Source organism: Vicugna pacos, chromosome 8, assembly GCF_048564905.1.
Source record: "Vicugna pacos chromosome 8, VicPac4, whole genome shotgun sequence".
Classification (NCBI taxonomy): Eukaryota; Metazoa; Chordata; class Mammalia; order Artiodactyla; family Camelidae; genus Vicugna; species Vicugna pacos.
Genome location: NC_132994.1, coordinates 69,868,471 through 69,889,653, shown reverse-complemented (window position 1 = coordinate 69,889,653; position 21,183 = coordinate 69,868,471). Strand labels below are relative to the sequence as shown.

The 21,183-nt window shown below is 40.0% G+C and overlaps 1 protein-coding gene across 8 annotated transcripts in view; it reads right to left on the bottom strand.

The window, feature by feature from the left end:
• Positions 1–21,183, bottom strand: part of ARID1B (AT-rich interaction domain 1B) — a 380,554-nt gene that overhangs the window by 93,346 nt on the left and 266,025 nt on the right. For all 8 annotated transcript variants that reach the window (XM_072966099.1, XM_072966096.1, XM_072966101.1 and 5 more), the window contains one exon: positions 19,689–19,932. In XM_072966099.1, the coding sequence (XP_072822200.1) occupies positions 19,689–19,932 (244 nt within the window). The remainder of the gene's footprint in view (positions 1–19,688; positions 19,933–21,183) is intronic.

Below are 21,183 nucleotides of genomic sequence, written 5' to 3'. Positions count from 1 at the left end.
CTTGTGGGTTTTTTTGTTCATACCTTTCCTCTATTTTCCTATCTGGGTTTTTAGTCTTCTGTCCTGAAGTTTTTAACAGTCCTTCATATATCAGGGATGTTTGTCTGTGGTGTAAGCTGGGAATATTAACTCCTAATTTGTCAGCTGTCTTTTATTTATGGTATCTTTTATAACGGGATTTTTTTAAAAAAGTAATCAAACTTGTCCATCTTTATTTTTATAGTGTCTGGATTCTAAGTCATTGTTAGAAAGCTTTTCATTGCACCAAAGTTCAGGAGGAACTCAATCCAGTTTTCTCCAAGTACACACGTGTTTTCATCTTAATCTGTTGGGAATTTATTTTTGTGTGTGGTAAGAGATATAGATCTAATTTTATCTTCTGTGATGAGAACCTTTAAGATCTACTCTTATAGCATGTTTTAATATCTAGTAAGTCTGGTCCTTCCCCCAACTCCCGCCTCTGCTTTTTCTTTTTCAGTGTTTTCTAGCAGTTTGTTTTTTCTACATGAACTCTAGTTTCAACTTAACTATATAAAATAACTTATTGATATCTGTATTGGGATTACATTGATATTGTAAATCAACATAAGGAGAACTGACGATGGTTGAGTTCATCCTATTCAAGAATAGGAGATGGCTTTCATTTGTTCAAGTCTCCTTTTGTTTCTTTCAGGTACACATAAAATTTTGCACATTTTATGTTAAATTTATTCCTAACCATCTAATCTTCTTTGTTGCTACTACGAATAAGATTTACTTTCCTACCAGTATGCCTTCTAATCGTTTATTGCTTGCATATAGGAAGGCTATTGCTTTTTGTATGTTAACTTTACATCCTGCCACTGCACTAAATTCTTTTATAGTTTGAGTTAATTTATCATTGATTCTCTGGGGTTTTTCAGGCTTACTATTATGCCATCTATAAATAGAGGCAGTTTTATTTCTTCTATGCTCATTCTTATGCCTTTGAGTTCTCCTGGCTAACATCTCTAGAACACTGTTTAATAGCAGTGGAGATAGTGGTCATCTGTGCGTTGTTTTTACCTTAGTGGAAATGTCTCTAATGATTCCCCCACCACACAAGATGTTGGCTTTAAGGTATGTGCAGTCTACCATGTTGAGAAAGTACCACTTGATTGCTGTTTCCTTGACTGCTTTTATCACAACTGGGTATTGAATTTTATTAAAGAAGATGACATTTTCCCTTAAATTTGTTTATACGGTATATTATATTAATGGAGTTGTTAACCTTGAACCAATCTTGCATTCATCAAATAAATCTCGTTTAGTCATGGGACATTATTTTCTTAATATACTGCTGTATTGTGTTTGCTAATATTTTCCTTAGAATTTTAACACTAGGATAGGCTTTGAGGATAATTTTTCTAATTAAGAACAGTTTTTAAGAACTGGATCAAGATAATCATCAACTAAACATTTTTACTAACAAAACACTGGGAATACAGTATGTAACAAAACTGGGAGAAAACAGGTTAATATGTATATTTTTGGTAAATTAGCACACAGTCCAGCAATGCGAAACTTACAGTGAGCAGACTGAGACATGAACGCATTACTGCTTGGTATACTTCATAGAGCAAGACGGTGGAGCAGTGAGTACTTGCAAGTGCTCAGCTCTGTTTCTTACAGGCAGCATGCTCTTAACAGTCTCCATAGTTCTTATTTTACTTCTCTGTCTCATCTCACCAGAATATAAATTCCATGAATACAGAGAATTTGGTGTTTTTTTCCTACTATATTCCCTGAACCAGACATAGTAAACATTCCATGAATATTTGTTGAATAAATAAATGTGTGGCTTATTACTCCGGAAACCAAGCACAGACTAATAATTAATTAGACCTTTATAAGTTATCAGTAATTATGTAGTTTTACCGTATTACTCTAGGTGAGGAACAGGCAAACTTTTTTTTCTGTGAACTGCCAGATACTGTGTATTTTAGGTTTTGCAGGCCGTATGTTCTGTCTCAACTATTCACCTCAGTTGCTGCAGTACAAAAGCAGCCACAGACAATATATAAAACAAATTCGCATAAATAAAACTTTATTTACAAAAGCAGGTGGCGAGCTGGATTTGGCCCAAAAGTGGTAGTTGATGACCCCTATTCTAAATGATGATATAATTAAAGAAACATTTGAGGGACAGTTGCTCAGAGAGTTAGTAAATGGTTTTTATTAACAACAGCAATGACAGATAAAGCTGGTACACTCTCCATACTTTGTAAAGACGCTTACATAAATAAACGTCAGTAACAGAATCTGGCTTACGTCCTCTTCAAATTAGATCTAGCATAGGGTGCACCCAGCACCTAATACAAGTGCAGTTCTAAGACTTAAATGGCAAGTGCATTTAGCAAATGTATTTTTAGAGAAGTGATTCCTTGCAGTCTTACTGTCCTAATTATTTTTGGCCAAACCGAAACAAATTAGCAAATCAGAACTATTGATCAGACGCAATCATGTTTCGGTTATACTCTACCACTGTGTGTGTTGTGCTGTGTAGTGGGGAGGACACAAGAGATGAACAGGACTCCTGCATTAATCATTTACTGAAGCTGAAGTTTCCCTGTTTAATTCTTTTCTAAGTTACTATGGCATACAACTACAGCAAGAACAGACACACCCACTCGGAACTACAACAGCATCTGGCAAACAAATCATTCATCCCCTTTTAAGTGATACTGTGCTCCCTCTGTATAATATTAACAGACAAAGAAATCCCCAGAAACCCATTTTTCAAAAGCTGTAGTGGCCAGAGAAAATATGCATTTCTTCCCTTTACACTGTGGTAACTAAGAAGATCAACCAACCTAAGATGGATCTAGTTATGCAGATGGAATAGTGATATAACTAATCAACGTGGCAAATCTGGAGTTTGAACAACATACTACTTGATCTCAGTTTTACTGCAGAAATCCATTCTCCCCCTCCAATTTTACTACATCAGCTGACTTTGGGCAAAAGTGGATAAAGCGTGAGCAACATCTGGAATACATGTTTACTTGTCTTACCAGTTCTCATCTAAATTGGAGATGCTTTTATTTGAAAGTAAAAAATGATATAAAAAAAACTATGTACTTACCATATACAAGGCAATGTCCTAAACGATATTCCTCCATTAGCAATTCAAGACGATTGGCTTCTTAAAATTAACATGAATTACTCGTTAAACCATAGAAATCTTGACAATTTTGTTGGTCAATCTTCCTCAATAAGGGTCTTTAGGGAACATGGGGATCATGAGGTGTTTAGTGACAAAGACCTGGACCCTAATCATAAATTTCTTGAGATTAACAAGTGAGCCAGGCTTGTCAGAAAAAGTAGGGTCTGTGAATTTATGTGAATTAAATTGCCAGCTGGGGCTGTTGCTGAATTTTGAGAAGAAACGAGGAATACTTTCAGTCACTTTGTGTATCATTCTACTACAACCAAGTTCTTTCCCTGGAATGCTGCTACAAAAATCAGTATATATTTCACAGTTTTTAGCAATTAGCTACTGAATTATTCTTCTACTCTTCAAGAATCCTTACTAACTTTAGTGAGGAGTTTAAGAAGAAAACCACACTGTAGAAATTCTTGCTGCTGATTATCAATACATCACGTCCCAGACCAGCTTTCACTCTGCACTTTCCTGTTATTCAGTTCTGCTGCATCCAAATAAGACACTGGGTGCTTCTTTCTAATACATCCTCATACTTTCTTCATGCTATGGAAATGGAAATCAGCCCTCTCCTAACAACATGAGCCTCGTCTGCCACAGTCTGGCTTCACAGATCTTCTGGAGGATATATTTCTTATACGCTGCCAATCCTGCTGGGAAGGGCACTGTAACTTCTTACCATAGTAGAAGCTACTCCTTTTATTTCTGAAACATGAGGTACTTACTAGTTAGGATCTTTTCTTCTGCCATGACAAACGACAAACATGATTTTGCTGAGATGGCAATGGTGGATTGCATGGTGGGCTCCGTATGTGTGGAAATCACTAAACATTCTACCTGAGACAGTACCCAAGCAGAGTGCAGTTACACAGTGCAGCTCTGCAGTGCAAGCACCAAGGATTTAGCTGCTCATTTCTTCAGGGAACTTAACTACCTGCATAATAATGCCTGATAACAATTGTGTGAGTGAAAAATGAGTTTTCAATACATTCATCGAATGTCCTCATCTAGGCATTTATTTAGATGAGTCAGAAAACGCACAAATGATTTTGAGTATAGCGTCTTCTGTCAGTGTCTTCTATTTCATTTGCTTCAATAAAGGAAAAAAATCTTTCTTACTCTCGGATTCCCGAAGTAGGCTGAATGCCATCAACTTCAGCATGCTCCAAAGCAGACATTTAAAATACGGAATCTGCTCAGGTTGCAGCTGGGTGGTTACAGTGAACAGTTTACTGAAGGGTTTGACTATGGGCTCACAGTACTTACGACTGTTTGGCATGTTTGAAATAGGATCTCACTCTTACCAGAAGGTGCTGTGTCAGGGTACGGAGGGGAGAGAGGCAGCTGTGAACAGGTGTCAACACAATTCTTTGCTGGGAACTAACCCTACCTCGCATCAGCAGCATAAAGCAGGAAGTAACGCTCTCCTCTACTTGTTCCCTCTAACTGGAACCCAGACCCACCAGCCTGCGCCTTGGATGACAACCTTTCCAGGTCTTATGGTTCAACATTTCATTCAAAATAGGGTGAGATTTCCTAAGTCCTTACCCAAGATACTGCTAACTGCTGATGTGTCGCTGGGTCCTAAAAACAGGTAAATTAGCACGGCGGAGGCATATTCGACTTGTGTGCTTCTGCGCCATCAAGGTAATGAGAAAACTCCCAAGATGCCCTGAAAATGACAGGACCCTTCCAGGAGCCACATGTCTTCACTCTAAACACAGTCAACACCTGCAGGGTTACGTTTCCAACCACTCCCCCTCCTGCACGCAGTCCGAGGGTCGGGAGTCCTCCCCGCAGCCTGACTGCTGGAGTCCAGGGCAGAGTAGCTGCAGAGGCCAATCGTGTGACAAGTAAGAACCAAAGCGAGCAAGGTGCACCCTGTGAAGAACCATGCCTTCACAGGGCTGTACTACAAACTCTGTGGGGTGTGTTGGTTTGTTTTTATTTGTAAACTTGTTATAATACATCATTATTTCATCTAGCCCACTGGATCCAAACCAGAATTTTTCCAATTGCCCTCTGTTATTAAGTACTTAAGCTACTTAATGTCTTTCATGTGAAGCCAGTCTGATAGCCTCATTATCTGAAACTCATTAAAGTCCTTTTGGGTAGACACTTTTCTACAGAGAACTCGAGACAAGAAACAAAAAGGCTCTCACAAGGTGCACAAGTCAAGTCAGGGGATACGAGGCAAAACAGACTTCTAGACTCTGCTATTCAGGTCTCAAAATAAACCAGAGCTCTAAAACACTTAACGTACAAAAGTCTCTCAGCATTAAACACAGCATTCTTCGTATGGACTATTCCTAGGAGACTGAGAAGGTGTGGGAGAGGAGCCAGTGACTGTACAGAGGCACGATCTCCAATCCTGCTCCACAGCTGTCGGGCTCGAGCAGTGTGGCCTGACCTGGCTACCCACTCTGTGCCCAGCGCCATTCAGTTCAGATGTTCTGTAATCCCCCAAAAACTCTGACGAAGTGAACAAAAACTGTTTCTTTCAGGGGAAAAAAATGGCCACTAAATAAAAGACAAAACCTTAAGGAAAGTTGATCAGTTTTAGTTAACTTAAGGTGTGAGGACATACCTAGGAAATAGGTAATACAACCAAAGATGTGATTTGGATGAAAGCAGGAGCTGCTCCAACTTTGGGCAACTTGAGCCTCTCAGGAGGTATCCCTTTGGAGCGTCAGAGATGCACCGAAGTGCGCAGGCCACCACACTGACATCTGCTCGGTGGCTATATTCAGCATTCTCACATATATATACCCTTTTCAATGGCTTTAAAGCATGGGTATACAATCCAGAAGTCTTTGGGGTCCAGAAAAACCTTTGGGGAAAGGGAAGTAGATTTGTGTTTGGATGTAACAGAGCTGGGCTGTCCTCCAACGGCAAGTCTCGATCCGGAGCACTCCGTCGTCTACAAGGAAGTGGTAGGTTCTGAACGTCACTCATGCAGAACACCAGACAGAAACGCAGAACAGCTACCAGCTAAATCTGCCCTAATCCTCGCTTTGATGTAAGGTAAGAGGCAGGGGAGGGGAAACCAGAGAGCAGCAATTTCTATTTCTCTCATGAGGACAAATTAATAAAAACAAAACCTAATTTCCCCCTACTCTTACCCATTCTTATTCCTCCTCAATATTTTTCCTCTTTCTAAGATTCCTTTTTTGTTTGAGAAGCTTAATATTTGGCTGCCTTCTGAAGAAACGGGTACAGTGACAGATGAAAGACTTGTATTCATCGTATAATTCAGAATAAGGGGAAAAATCGACTGCTGTGCATTTAAGATTCTAACAACCTTGCAATTTTGTATAGTCGTTTCCCCCACCCGTTCTTTTGAAGAAATCTGCTTTTATTCTGTTAATAACTAACCACAGTTGCAGCAGCATGGATCCGATTAGCAGTTCTTACGGTACAAAGGGGAGAGGGAAAAAAAAGCTGTGAACAGGGTTGCCAATTTGTCCACCTGGGCCCCCAGGAGAAAGATTAGATGAGGCGCCTGCCTGCTCCCTTTTTTCCACTTGATCGCTGCTCTGTACGGCCTGATAGAGACAGGCCTTTTTTAAAGCCAAGGCACTTTTTTTTCCTATAATAAAAGTTTCCCTTGCCTCCATCCTTTCTTGTCACAGATTTCTCATTCTGGGTCCGAACGTGTCAGGACAAGTGTGAACGTGAGCAGCTGTGGAAAGCACCACACGCTGATGCTCAGCGATTTGCATCTATAACAGTGACCCACAGAGGAGTGCCCGAATGCCCCGTGCAGAGGGGGACCACACTTTCTAGACCGAAAGGTGGGACGGATGGTCAGTGCATAGGCATTTTTGTGCTACTTCTGGATGCAAAATAAGCTAGGAAAAGATCCACAGCTTAGGAGTTAAATTTTACTAGAATTTGAGGAAAATAGCACAGTATATGTAAATTTGGGACCAACAGAAAAAATAGTGGCATTGTAGGCAACATGGTTTCTATATATTTTCTATTTAGATATGGAATTGTCAATTTATGTACTAAAATAATACACTATTTTCTCAAAAGCTTTAAAAATTCACTGCATGTATAATTACACTTAATAATGAGAGCTTATTTTTGTGATAAAACTTAAGGCTTCTAAATCCTTGGAATAAAATGACTTTTAATAGTAACAAGACAGAAAGCTAAAGCATTGTATTATGCTGAAAAACTTACAAAATAACTCCAAGCCTTATGACTGAAATATCAACATTCTAAGATGTATAGCCAACACAGAGCACTACTTTATTATTTTAATTAAAGGTATCTGGGGTGCCAAGGTGGGGAGGCAACAGTGATGCTTTCAGGTGTATGCCTCTTAGGAGCAAAGGATGGCCAGGGACAGGGCCTGGCTGTGGGCAAAGCAACACTCTGGGGGCGACTCCAGAGGGGCCAGGTGGGTGAGCCCAGGTCACACGGAGCCCTTGATAGAGGGGCCATTCTGAGAGCGTGGCCTATGGACTGCGGCAACACAGAGGAAGGGAGACGTTCTGGACCATATCCTCATGTATTTTTTATCTGTTCTTTTATTCCAGATTTTAAGTTCAGCAAGCATGCCTCTGCAGTGTACCTTTTTCATGAGTAGGTATTTTTTACCTTCTTCTAGTTGTTACTCTCAAATATCTGGAGTCTATTACTTATGTGTTGCTGAAGCCCAAATTCTAGTAATAAATAATACTGCACACTCCGAGTTTATCTAGCCAATGCTGACAGTGGCTACTTGGGGAACAGGAATGTTGTCCGGGTAGTGATAAAACCCTCCCCAGAGCAAACCTGTTTTTAATTGGCCATTTTCTTTGAAGATATAGTTAGTTGTTAAAGATAGATATTTATTAAAAAGATGAGACAATGAAAAATGTGGCTGTTAGACAATTTTGGAATTTTACTACAATACTTGTGTGACAATTTATATGTATGAGGGATTAGAATTCGGCAGCATCTCATACGTAAAGGTCTGGTTTAAATGGACAAATCTTGGGACCACTATTTCAGGTTCTGTTTTTGAAAGGAAAAGAAAGTAAAATAATCTATCATAGTGGAATCTCTTTTAGGAGAGAGGGGAAACAGAATAATCCCAGAAACACAGAGGCAGAAAGATGTTATGTAAGTCATCAATTTTAGAACTTTTTCTTGAATTCCTGTTTATTCCAAGAGAACTGTGAGCTCTTTCATCAGGCCAATATTTACTGAGTGCCTCTTACTTGCCAGGCTTTGTTCTTGCACCAGGGATAAGAAGGAAGAAATGCTTACTGCCCTCAAGAGGGCTAGCTCGAGGACCCTGGAGGCAGGCACATTTGGATTGTCTTTGGCACAGAGGGTTCGGTATGACTTTCCAAAGGTAGGCACTGGACTTGGGTCTTGAAGGGTAAGTAGGAGTTTGCCAGGCAGGTAAGGGGCAGGATGGATACCCCAAGCAAAAGAAATTAGCTCTAAGAGCAAAGATCTGACACAAAGTCACTACCAGTGGTACCGCAATGGGGAATACTGAACTAGTTCCCTCTGTCCGCTTCTAATAAAAAGCAACGATGCAACATAAAAAACTCTACACTGGGGCAGCTCTTTACAAATACACATTTTTGCCTTTTTTTTCAAGTAGAATTTAAATGGATTTTGTGTGAAACCGACTTAAAGGAATAATTGTGAAAATAAAGGGCTCTATTACTAACTGAATTAGGCCTGTGAAGATCAGTTACTCTATCACAAGAATTTTTTTCCTGTGACATTACAATTTCAACTGAATCACTACCCATTTAATATAAAGGCAAAAAAAGGGCAATATGCTGCCTTAAAAATGAGCTAAAAGCTTATTCCTAAGCTTTTACAGGACCAATACATGCATGATCATAACTGGGAATCCTAGCTTCCTTTTAAAACATGCCTTCAGAACACCCCGAGAGAAGTGTTAGTCTTGCTGGACACAGCTGGTCTCTTCCATATTCCAGAAGCACTCTCTCTGTATTGCTTCTAGAACGCCACACTCTCCCTGTTTCCACTTCTGCCACTGGCTATTCCTTTTCCTGTTCATGGTCTCTATGTTTCTGAGCGCCCTAGGGTTCAGTCCTCAGAATTCTTCTCTCAGGATTTCTCAAACTTGGCTACACATAATAATTACCTGGAGAGCTCTAAAAAAAAGTACTGTGGAGTATTCCAGTCAGACCAATGAAGTCAGCATCTCTGGGGGCTGGCCTTGTTCTGGCATTCCCAGGAGGTTTCCTGCAGCCAGAGTTGAGAAGCACTGAACTTACTCATTCCCCAGGTCAGTAGTTCCCAGACCAGAAACTTCAGCATCAGCTGGGCACTTGCTGGAAATGCAAATTCTCCAGCCCCACCCCAAACCTACTGAATCAGACACTGGGTGTGGGGCCCAGCCTTCTGTGCTTTCACAAGCTCTCCAGGTGCTTGTGACGCAGGCTAGGTGCCCTCAGTGATCTCATCGAGAACCCTAATGACTCACAAACTTTCCCTCCAGCCTAGATCTCTATTCTGAATCCAGGGTCTCATATAACCAACTGCCTATTCAAAATCTTCCTTGGGTTGCCCAGTAGGCATCTCAAGTGCAACATCTTCAAAACCAAACTCTAGATCCCCCTTCAAAAATGTGCTCCTTCCTCTGTCTTCCCTTGTACAGAACCACCATTTACCGATTTCTTGGGCCACCTTCTGTCCTCACTGCTGCTACCCACATGCCCAGCCATGACCAATCCTCCGCTAGGCCACTGCAGCAGCCTCCTAACCAGTCTCCCTGCTTCCTCCCCGCGCCCTCTACGGTCCACGCAGCAGCCAGAATGACCCTCTCAAAGCGTGTACTGGATCACGCCATTCCCCACCTTCTCCACCAGAACACTTAAGTTCCTAAATCCCAATCATCTAAAAAACCCTATACAAGCTGGACCTGAGTTAGCCTCTGACCTAAAACGTGTCCCCAGCCCAGCACACCGAACACATTCCTGATTCAGGCCCTCTGTACTTGCTCTTTGCTCTTTCTGGACACCTCACTCCCAGACATTTACACGGCTTGCTTTTGACTTTCATTCACTGAGCCTCTTGTTCGAATATCAGTTTCTTAGAGACATCTTCCCTAATTACTGCTATCTAAAGAAGCAACCTGATTTTTACCCCCTGACTGTAAGTTATATGCTTATTTGCTTATTACCTGTCTTTCTCACTAGAATTTAAGTTTCATGAGGACAGGACCTTTGTCATTTATGTTCAGTGTATTTTCTCCAGTTCCTAGAAACATGGCCACAGCATAGAATGCATTCAGCACTTTGCTGAATAAATGAAAGAAGAAAGGGAGCATTTGGGCTGGTTGGCCTTCCTCAGGAAATCACCTGATTTATCCAATAGCAAAAGTACAACATGCTACTTGAAAAAAAAAATCAATGGATTAATCCATTTGGCATCCTCAGCAAGGTCACATTCTTGGCGTTCAGCTATACGCATTTAATGTAGTTTGCAAGTACGAATTCCTGTGTCACTTTCTGTTTGGAAGGGAGAAGATCACCATTAACAATCCCTGGTTATATCATTTATAAACATGCAGATGTGGATTATTAAAGATTAATGCATTTTAGGATTGGTGTCGGCATTCCGTTTGTCTCATGCCGAAACCAATTCTGTTCTTCATTAGTCAATGACAACCCATATCACCCTGTTATGGAAGAGAAATCAAAGGTGCAAGTGTGTGAATTGAGAATAAGTGATGAAACTGATTAGTAAGAGACTTAACGGCTATAATCAATCAACACATCATAATAATCCTGGCTCCAGGGTTATCAGAAGATACGGAGATAAACATAGCACTCCCTGCAAAGTGGTTCTGTTCCTTTCACATCTACTACTTCTTCCCTTTAGAAAATACAGCAACACTGAACAGAAGTCTGTGGAATCAACTTTGGGAACATCCTGATTATAAGAACTACTCGTTTTACCCCCATTTTCCAAAACGTAGGTAAATGATTTTCGAAACTTGTACTTCTAGGCTAAAATGAGCTCCTAAAAGCTTTTGTGCCCCTTCCTTTCGAGTCCTCATTCCCAGCGAAGATGGAAAATGAAGAAGGTCAATGCCAATGGCACTTCAGTAGGGGCAGCACCCTGCTGATTGAAGAAGCAACAATGCTCACTCAGTCAAGCACAAATGCCACGACAGTTCACTCTGCTTAAGAAATGAAAGCAAACAGTAAACAAGGCGTCTGAAGTGTCTCTTCAGCGAATAATGTAAAAAAAATATATATATAACTAAATAAGGGAGAAGTGGGAGTGGACTGCTGGACCCATCATGTGGGCACAACAGTCACTTCTGATCGTACAGAGCGAGACACAAAGCACCACCCTGGTGACACAGGCTTGCCTATTTTTTTCACATGCAGAAGATCAAAGAAAGGGAATGGAAGACGAGGTAAACATTTAAACCGAACTATGTAACTTAATTTTAACTAAGAGGGGGCGCAAAACCAAGTGGGACTGTGTATTTTGAGAAAATCCTGAAGTTCTCATTTCTGAATGTGAGAGAAGGAGAAAAGGCTTCCTCTGAAATTTGTTGGGATGGAAGAACTGGAAAAAGATTTCAGCTTTTGGAGAAGAAGGAGAAATACTCATTCCCCAGTGATCAGAAAAACTGACTTGGGTCAGGAGGGACCTCTAAAGGGCAGAACCCTGAGCAGCTGCTTCGAATGCAAGGATCTGGCTGCAGGTCAGCAGTGGGGAACCTGCCCTTTAGAAACAGCAGGAGAACTTTCACGACCAAGGTACTGAGTTTCTACAGCCAGCATCCTGGTCTGAATTTTAAATCGGTATCTTAAAGGGGGAGCTCTAATACTTATCAGTAACCAAGCCACACAGAGCTGCAATGGCACCTCTCTAAAAGACAAAATATATTGTTGCTTTCTTAAGTGTTACTAAGCATCATTTGGAAAAAGATCTGAAATTACTGTTCTGTATAACATACAAATATTTTACTTTGTAAGGGAAAAATATACTGGCTGAAGTTCTCTTTGGTTTGTAGGACTGCTGAATCGATGTTTTCTAGGCTGCCACAGATTAAAAACACGGATATATCAATGGCATTTTCTGTTTAAGAATTTCTTTTTTTTCCCTGTTCAGCTTATGCCAAAAAGCAGCATGCATCTTCCTTGCAACAAGCTGTTGTAGGATTTCTACTTAGAGAGAAGCCAAAAAGGAACACATGATAGATATTTCAAAAAAGGATTACCAGGTAGTGTGACTGTGCAGACTTTCAAATAAAAAATTTGTCATTCTGTCCTTTATGACTGGATTACTGCATTCTGTTGATTCTTATTTTGCGGCTGGCTTTATTCCTTTGATAACTATGTAAATTTAAAAAGTTAAAGCTCTAATCTGTTCTTAGAAACAACGATCAGTACATATATGCAAACTAAAAAAATGTGCAGTATATTGTGTGTACGTATTTACATGCAATATATGTATATGTGCAGTCAAACTGTAATAATTCTACCTAATAAAACTGAAAAATGAAAAAAATCGGGAAAAAAATTTGTCATTACATGCAACGTCATTTTAGAGATTGTACTAAAGTTGTCATGAAAGGGGGAAACTGGTTTATAACCATTTACATATATAAATTAACTCACAGTTTTACCCTGAGTTTTATTAAAAGGATAAATTAAAAAGCGGAAAATTTACTTACTTAGGATGGGTTAGGCTTGAGCTGTAAGAGTTCTAAAAATCCAAGGGGACTGGATTAAAAAGGAGACACTGATTTGCACCCGCCGGTGCTCATTTTATAGGTACTAATCTTGACAAATTAGACCAGGAACTATCATTTCCTCTCACTAAAATCCTTCCTGTTCACTTCAGCCTATGACTAAGTCCTAACTGCAATTCATTTTTCTCTTTCCCATTATAGCATCTTTCCAGAATCTGCTTGTCTGAATGTCAAATTAAGCAAGACAATTTAGTTTTTTTTTTTTTGACCAGAATATCTTCTTGTTTGTATCTGCCACTATATCAGCCCCTACAGAAATCTACTTAGCTCTCACTTGAGAAGCAGAGGGTAAACCGGGTAAATCTGAGCACTCATACAGAAGAGCTCTAAATATACCACAGTGCTGCCCAAAGAGTTATTTTCCATACTGAATCTAATATGTAACACCCTTTTTGGAATTCATTCTTTTAGTGTCTAAGATTCTCCTGAGGGGTACAAATTCATTATGGTTAGTTGGTATGCTGGATGCATCATTCACCATCCAGGAACTGACATGATAAAGCTTCAGAGAATCAGGCTTAACCATAAAGTAACTGGTGCTTTATGAGAGTGGAAGGGCTATCTCTGGCAAAGCCATTTCTGCAGGCTCTTAAAACCTGTGATCCTTTTCAAAGGACGGCAACTTAAGTTATTTGCCAGGTATGAGCCTGTGTGAGCCGCTCCGCCCAGGGAGGCACGTGTGCAGAGATGCTCCGGGGGAAAGGCTCCAGCTGGCTGGAAAGGGAGGAAAGGAAAGCTTCTGGGGAGGGAGGCACAAATGGAAAAAGATCGGACCAAGAGGGCAGCTCTTGAAAGACTGATGAAAGACTGCTCTCCCCTTGCCCTCCTCCTTCCACCTTTACAGTCTCTCCGCTCTCAGACCAGCCTGGCCCACGGCCTCCTGCTCTCCTGTGGCCAGCAGTCAGTCTGGGGAGGAGCGCGGTGGGAGGTGAGACACTTCAAACAGCTAAGCACATAAAACCTAAAAGGAGGGAGTTTTACTTTCATATCTGATGAAACTTTATTTTATTTCTGTCTATGACAGCTAGGAAAATGCTCTTTGATTGGTTTTCTCATAATAAACACCTAGTACTATGCCAGAAAAAGAACAGCTTGAAACAAATGTCTCTTCATCATGACACTAATGAGAATACCTAATTTTCTCTCTTCAGCCCCAGTCTATTATAATCAATAGCCCCTTCGCTGTCAGATCAAAGTGACTTAACTCCACCTAAAACTGGATTTGGTGGTACAAATGTCAAACGCTTAAAAAAAAAAAAAAAAAGAGTGGGTGAAAATCTATTCAGGAATTTACAGTTTCTAACCTTAGATCTTTGTTAATAAAACCCATGAACAATCTTCAACAGTCCAAACATTTGAAGTTTTAATAGACAAAAATGTTTATCAGGTTATGAACAGTTAATACCTGCCTGCCCATCACCACCCTCCCCACCGTGTGTTCACCCTTCTTAATATTTAAACACTGCTGCTGCTTACAGCACATGGAGGAAAAAGCTGACAAAAGACTTCGGCCAATAAAATAAAAATTAAAAAAGTTCAGCTTGTTTACATTTTTGCTTTGTTAGTAAACTGTAATGGTTGGCTCTGGAGGCAAGACAAGTGGAATTAACATCCACTAAATCTTCTGGCAACAGCAATGCATTCTGATGTTGTGCTGTGTCAGCTTCCACTATGTGTTAGGACAAATTAGGCCTGGTGTAAGACCTGAACAATACGTTCAAGACCTGAGTTTATTCTCCTTAAACCAAGGTAAAAAACTCCAGGCTGCAATCCAGGAAGCAGCAAAAGTACAATGCAACTGGATCATTTATTAGAAGGAAAACAAAATGTTTAATACCATACATTTCAGAATCAACTGCACCCGACATTAGCTTTCCTTTATTTAAATACGTGTATACGTGCACACTACCAATTAGAAAGATGGAGAGATTTCATTTCTGTCTCTAAATATAAATACATCAATATGAAGAAGAGAGGGAAATGAAAACGATAAGTAAGAACCAAGAAAATGTATAATGGCCTTGGGGGAATGTGTAACGTTTACATTTCTGTCCTCAAATGCTTGTTTAGATTTAAACAACCAGGTTGAATCCTTTCCCTTCCAACTACAGACAGCTGCAATGCTGGAGCCCAGTAATGTGCAAACAAAGGGAGAGAATCCATGTGGCTACTTACCACAGAAAAACCTCCATCCTGCTTTTCCAAAGAACGCAGGAAGGAAAAGCCCCACTGAGTTAGGGATGTGCCAGGGCTGATACAGTGCCAGTGTGTTACAGAAGTTGTTCCCATGACACTCACAACGTTCGTGAGGCAGCATGATAGGAGGGCAGATTTGCAGTGGGTGGAGAAACAGTTTAACAGGCAAGAAACAGACTCAGCCATTCAGGATGCTTTACTGGGCTTTTGTTTATCTACCTCTGTGATACTTCTCATTAGCTGTCAATTTCATTTGCCAGCGCAAAGATGGAGAAAAATGATTGCTCTTTTTCGACAAACCCCAGGAAAGCAGCACTGGGAAGAATCCCCTCAAACATTTTGGCTTTCCCTCTCCGCAGCTATCAGCTACACAACAGCTGCACATTTTAACAATGACTTGCTGGAGAGACAATGATTGAAAGAGCCAATCTGTGACACAGGGAGAGGCAGTAGCAAGATATAGCAGGAGGTAATGGGAGAGAAGTGAGGTCAGGAAAAACAAGTTAGTGCTGGGAATGAGAGGAAGGAAGGGAGAGAAAAGAAAGCAAGAGGCTACAGACAGAAAAATAAAGGGAAATTCCAAACAGATGTTCCCAAAGCAGCAGTTTGACTATTACGCTCTGGGTGAGGAACCATGCACTCTCTACCTGACATTGGTATTTCACTGGTACAGACTCAGAAGCAAATAAAGGTAGACTGTAAATTATCATAGGCTCTAATGTACAGATCAACAAAATTTAATGTAAGGACTAGAGCTGGGAAAAGGCAGAGGTGAGATTAATCAATGAGCCTAAGGGATCGCTTACTCTCCAAGGAAGAGCGCTTGTACTTAATAGTTAAATAAAAAGCCAAAAAAAAATCAACTTTATGATCATCTTAAAAAAATTTCACAACAGAAGCCACATAGGCTAAATGGAGGGAAAGAGAAGACCAAAATTTTTTTTCAATAAAAACCTGCATGATTCTTAACACACCCCATAAAGTAACACCACATAAAATTTTTGATGCTCATCTATCAAAAATGTATGTTTTCATGTCTCTGGGCTTAGCTGTGGGAACAGAGTAGAGAAACAGGTGGTATGCGGACTCAAGCTACGGAGGTGACTACCTAGAGGTCCAGGGCAAGGGTGCTGACAGCTGTGGCTCCTTTGTGTCAACTATAAAAGGGTGCCCCTTCCACCAGGAGAGCAGCCTGAATTTCAGCTCCCATTTTCTCCTCCAGCCAATGGCCCTGGCCCAGTAAGCAGCCTGCTCAAGTGCACGTGGCAGCCCCTGGGCAGGAACACAGAGAGGGCGGGCTGACGTTGTCTCGATATATGCAAAATGCGTGAGAAACAACCCAGGATTTTGAACTTCATCTATTGTTAAATTTTATGCTAGACTTCCTGCCCAACATATCGCACAGAAACCGATTTGCCTATAGTCCGAGTGAAGCAAGGGTCTAGATGCTTGTCTTCTGTCTCCTCTTAACCTTCCGAGACACATCCAACCAAGAAGAGCAACCGATGACCTATCTTTTTTTTTTCAAGTTAGGAGAAAAATAAATTCAACTTTGTGAAAATACATTATGCTTTTATGGCTAGCTCCTGTGGTCCAACTGAACAACCTCAGTGAACACAGCAAATCATCACTGGAAACTTTAAATACATATCTTCTGAACAGCACAGAGCCCCAGTGGATTAGGAATCAGAAGACTTGTTGCCAAAGCCAGCTGTGCTGTTCTGGACAGTAATGGTCATGGACAAGTCTCAACACCTCAGTGTGAATAATGATGACTGCAATCACAACAATAATTAACATGCGCTGAATGTTTGCTACATGCCTGCTTTATACGTAGTAACACATTTAATCGTAGTACACCCTATGAGATGTGATTATTATCTTTACAGATGCAGAAACTGAGGCACAAAGGATCAGAGGCTTGTCCAGGATTACACAGTAAGTGGCAACAAAATGAGGTGAGATATGATGATTTTAAAAGTCTGTCCAGTTCAAATGTTATTTGTAATTTACCAGGGAGAAAAGTGAATAAATGCCAAAACTGCTCAGCAGATTTTCTAAGAGGGTATTCCCCTTAAAATAACTTAAAGAAATGTTCTGTTTGAGAAGTTTCATATAATTCTGTTAGTATGCAGCGTCACACTCAGCAAAGTTAGTTACGAATTAACTTGACTGACATGCTTCTGAAAACAAGTGGAACTTCCGCTGTGTAACCTCCTCCCTGTACTGAACTTCACTGACCAGTGTGATCAGGCGTCACGGAGAGTAATACCGGCTGCCATACGATGAAGTAAAATGTAGGCCCTGGCCCTGGGCAGTTAGAATTTCTGACACAAGTTTAAAAAACAATTAGCCTTAAGCATCATTCCCAAGAAAGCTGAAAGTTTTCTATTAAAAACTCACTTTCCCAAGAAGTTAGCAGAGAAAATTGACATTCAGGTTCCCCCTGCAGGTACTCTGAAGGACCGGCCTTATTTGTGACAGGGCTAATAGGTCATCAGACGTGTCATCCACCAACTTCATCGTGTGCAAAACACAACTAAGTTACCGGACTCTGGGACCAGTTCCATCTGCCTCCTCTACAACATGTACTATCACACATCCAAAGCGAGCTCTTTTGTAGGGTTACGTGTGTTCTACACTATATCAAAATCCAAACAGTGAAATAGAAGTTTCAAAATCCCCATCTGGAATGATAAATATACATATGAAAATTGTCAGATTGCGAACAACCCATGTCAGGGATTTCAAATGAAAAACAAAAGTATCTTTATACCTCAGAAAAGTCTTCATTCAGGTTATTAAGAAAGTCCTTTTGATCCAATTCAGAAAGAAGGAGTAAGTTCTTCTTTGACAAATACACTATGTTACTTATAACTTTCCAATGTTCAGGTAAGTAGTATCTCAATAACCAACTCAATACCAAAAATTGCCTCAGGAATTCTGGAATACAGAGTATATATAGCTTTAAAAATGTAAAAAGCAGGTAAATCCAGGTTTTATGACAATCATTATGAGGACAAATATTTTTGAAAGAAAGGTAACATAAAAATGTCTTAACAAAAATGTATTAAAATATAGGTATATTCAACATATGGGTCTTAGGACCATAATATTTAGTCAAAAAACTAACTTGGAGGAGGCCACATGCAGTATTATTGGGGTGAGCACATTTCTTCATTTGCTCAGACCTTCATGGTTTATGGCTGTTCTACTGCAATTATTAATAGCAACCCTTATATACTCAGAAGTGTCTCAGTATGGTTAATAAATTACATAGTCATTTAAAATATGATATATTTCTAATAAAACTCATAACTACATAAAACTAACAATATATACTCTAGCCGATAGGTATAATAAAATTCTTAAAAAAAAAAACAAATCCCCAAACAACCCAAAAAGAGTGATTTAAAATATTTTCAGAGAATATTTGAGACAGGGGAGAGGTATAGGGCCAGAGATAAAGAAGGAATATACAGGTGGAGACAGTAATACTGGTAAGACTCAAACTGGACAGTAGGTCGTAAGTACTCACTTGATAGTTATGTTTCATAATTAGCATTTTTCATATGTTCATATACATCTGTATATATATATATAAAACATGCAATAATAAGTATTTATTTAAAATATAAAAAGAGTAAAGGAGTAAAAAGGGATAAAACTACCATCTACATTTTCAAGATAATAAACTTTCAGAAAATTTATCAGCAATGCAGTATCAATTCTCACAGATTAGTCAAAAGTGCTTTTCTGGCAGCCACCAGCATTACCCTAGCAAAAGTTACACAGGAAAAATAAATTACATCTAGTTTGCAGATAACAGAAAGCTAGTTGCTTGGTGGGTCTGAAATGATGATGTTTGATGTAAGAAAGAAAGCTGAATGAGGATGAGGCAACTGATCAATAAACAAGTAACTAACCTCAAGTACATAATAAAGGAAGCAAAAAGTACAGAAGTAGTATGACCACTGAAACAGCTGACTGCGAGAGGTTAACTGGAACAGGAACTCCTTAATATCAAAGTTAGAAGGTAAGGCTATTAACAACAAGGCCTTGGAAGTGTGCTGGCAAATTAAGACACCGATAAGTACAAACACTGAAAATATTTTTAAAAATAAATGCCGTGGTATAAATTTAAAAGAACCCTAAAAACTAGGGCTAGTACTACCCAACAATCTCACCTTAGTGGCACTTATCAACAGAGGATCTTCTTTAACAGAATCATTATGAAACATATGCTAAGAGAATAAATAATTTTCTGCATAAGTTAAGGGAAATGTGTAAGCTGAAAATATCAAAGAAATTCGTGATTGTATTCACTGAGTGTTTATGTTCATTACTTGAGTATCTTTAGGAACTGGGAGTCTTGTATGCTTTGGTGATAATTTAGAGTTATACTCCTAACACATGGTCAAATCCTTAGGTTTTTAAATAGTAAAAAAAATAATAATAATAATAGTAATGGTACATATGTTGCTGTTGCTATTGATAAAACACTAGGTCTGTATTTCTTACAGAGTAAAATAATAATTATTAAGAAATGAATACCTGGAATACTTGCAGGAGAAATTGGGCCAGATCGGGACTGGTTGCTTCCTACAGGAGAGCCGACAGGAGAAGGCGATGGGCCCCCAGGGATGCTGGAGAGATGGGGAGATGCATGCGGAGAGAAAGGCGACTGAGCCGGATTGCTCTGATCCCCTTGGCTGCTCGTGGACCCGGATGCACTGACTGCTGAGCTCAAAGTTGCTTCCGTTCCGGTGGGGAGGTCATCGATGGAGCCAGACAGATCCTAAGAAAGAAAGAAACAGTGTGTATTTATTAGATTAACACATATTTGGACCAATACATGTTTAAAACACTAATTGAAAACCATAACAAAGCCCCCTTCAGCATCAGAGTTTTGCTAGGTAATGCTCAAAATTCAGAGCATGGCCACTTGTTACTAGAAGACTGTAATGACGTCTCTTATAAGTTGAACCCACAGGATCTGGTCTATCGCTAAAAAGTGAATAGAGTTCCACCTCTCTTTCATAAAACTATCCTATAGCTTTCCTTTAAGCTGTCAGTATCTAGTCTAATAAACCTGTTCAAAAAGTCACAGGAAACAGCACTCTAGGTGGTGATGTTCCACTTGAATGACATGCCTGATTTGTAAATGATCATTTCATTAAACTGAAAACCAGAGACTTTGGATCCTTCTATTTTGAAATCAGCATCGGAGGGCTGTCTGAATCCCAAACTTCTAATGTAGTAACAGTCAAGATTTTAACCAAACTTTTGGTGAGCAATTCTTCCATTTTAAGTAATTGCGGAAGTGCTGTTATAAGAGTGGCATGTGTATTTTTATCTCATATTGTGAAAATAAGTCCCTTTGAAGTTATGTTGGCAGAAATGAGTCCTAATGTTAAATCTTACTTTTTGTAACAGTTTTAAGTTCAACAATCTATAAAGTCCTGTAATTTTATCATAACACCCTCTACAGCAGTTATTAAAATCCCCATTTGACAGATACAGAAGCGAAAGGTCAGAGAGTCAAAGTTACTGTTACTAGTTGAACCACGGAGAACAGACAGCATCTGCTGAGATGAAGAAGGGAGAATGAGAGAAAAGGAGGAGCCTGTCTTTCTCACCCTCATCAGAGCCAGAGGAGGACAGAGTCTTCACCCTGGTTTTCCTCCCCGCCGCAGCACCGGCTCTCGAATGCGGCCCCTGCCAGCAGCAGCCCGAACCTGAGCGCAGGCCTGGGCTCCCAGATCACTAAGCCTGCAAACCCAGGCAGGTAACGCCCAGAGCTAGGTGCCGAACGAGCGCTCAAGGCTAAGCTGCAGGATAAAACATATTTGTCTTGATAATCGAGGACTAAATACTGCAGAATGGGATCAGAAATACCAGGTTATGCCACCATCTGCAAAGCATATTCAATCCTAATTGACACCTTCCACTCATGCAATTTTATTAATGTTTAATTTTATCTCTGCTTACTACTGGGACTGCTAAAACTAGGGCTTTGCAAACTGGTGGAGGAAGATGCTTACAATTT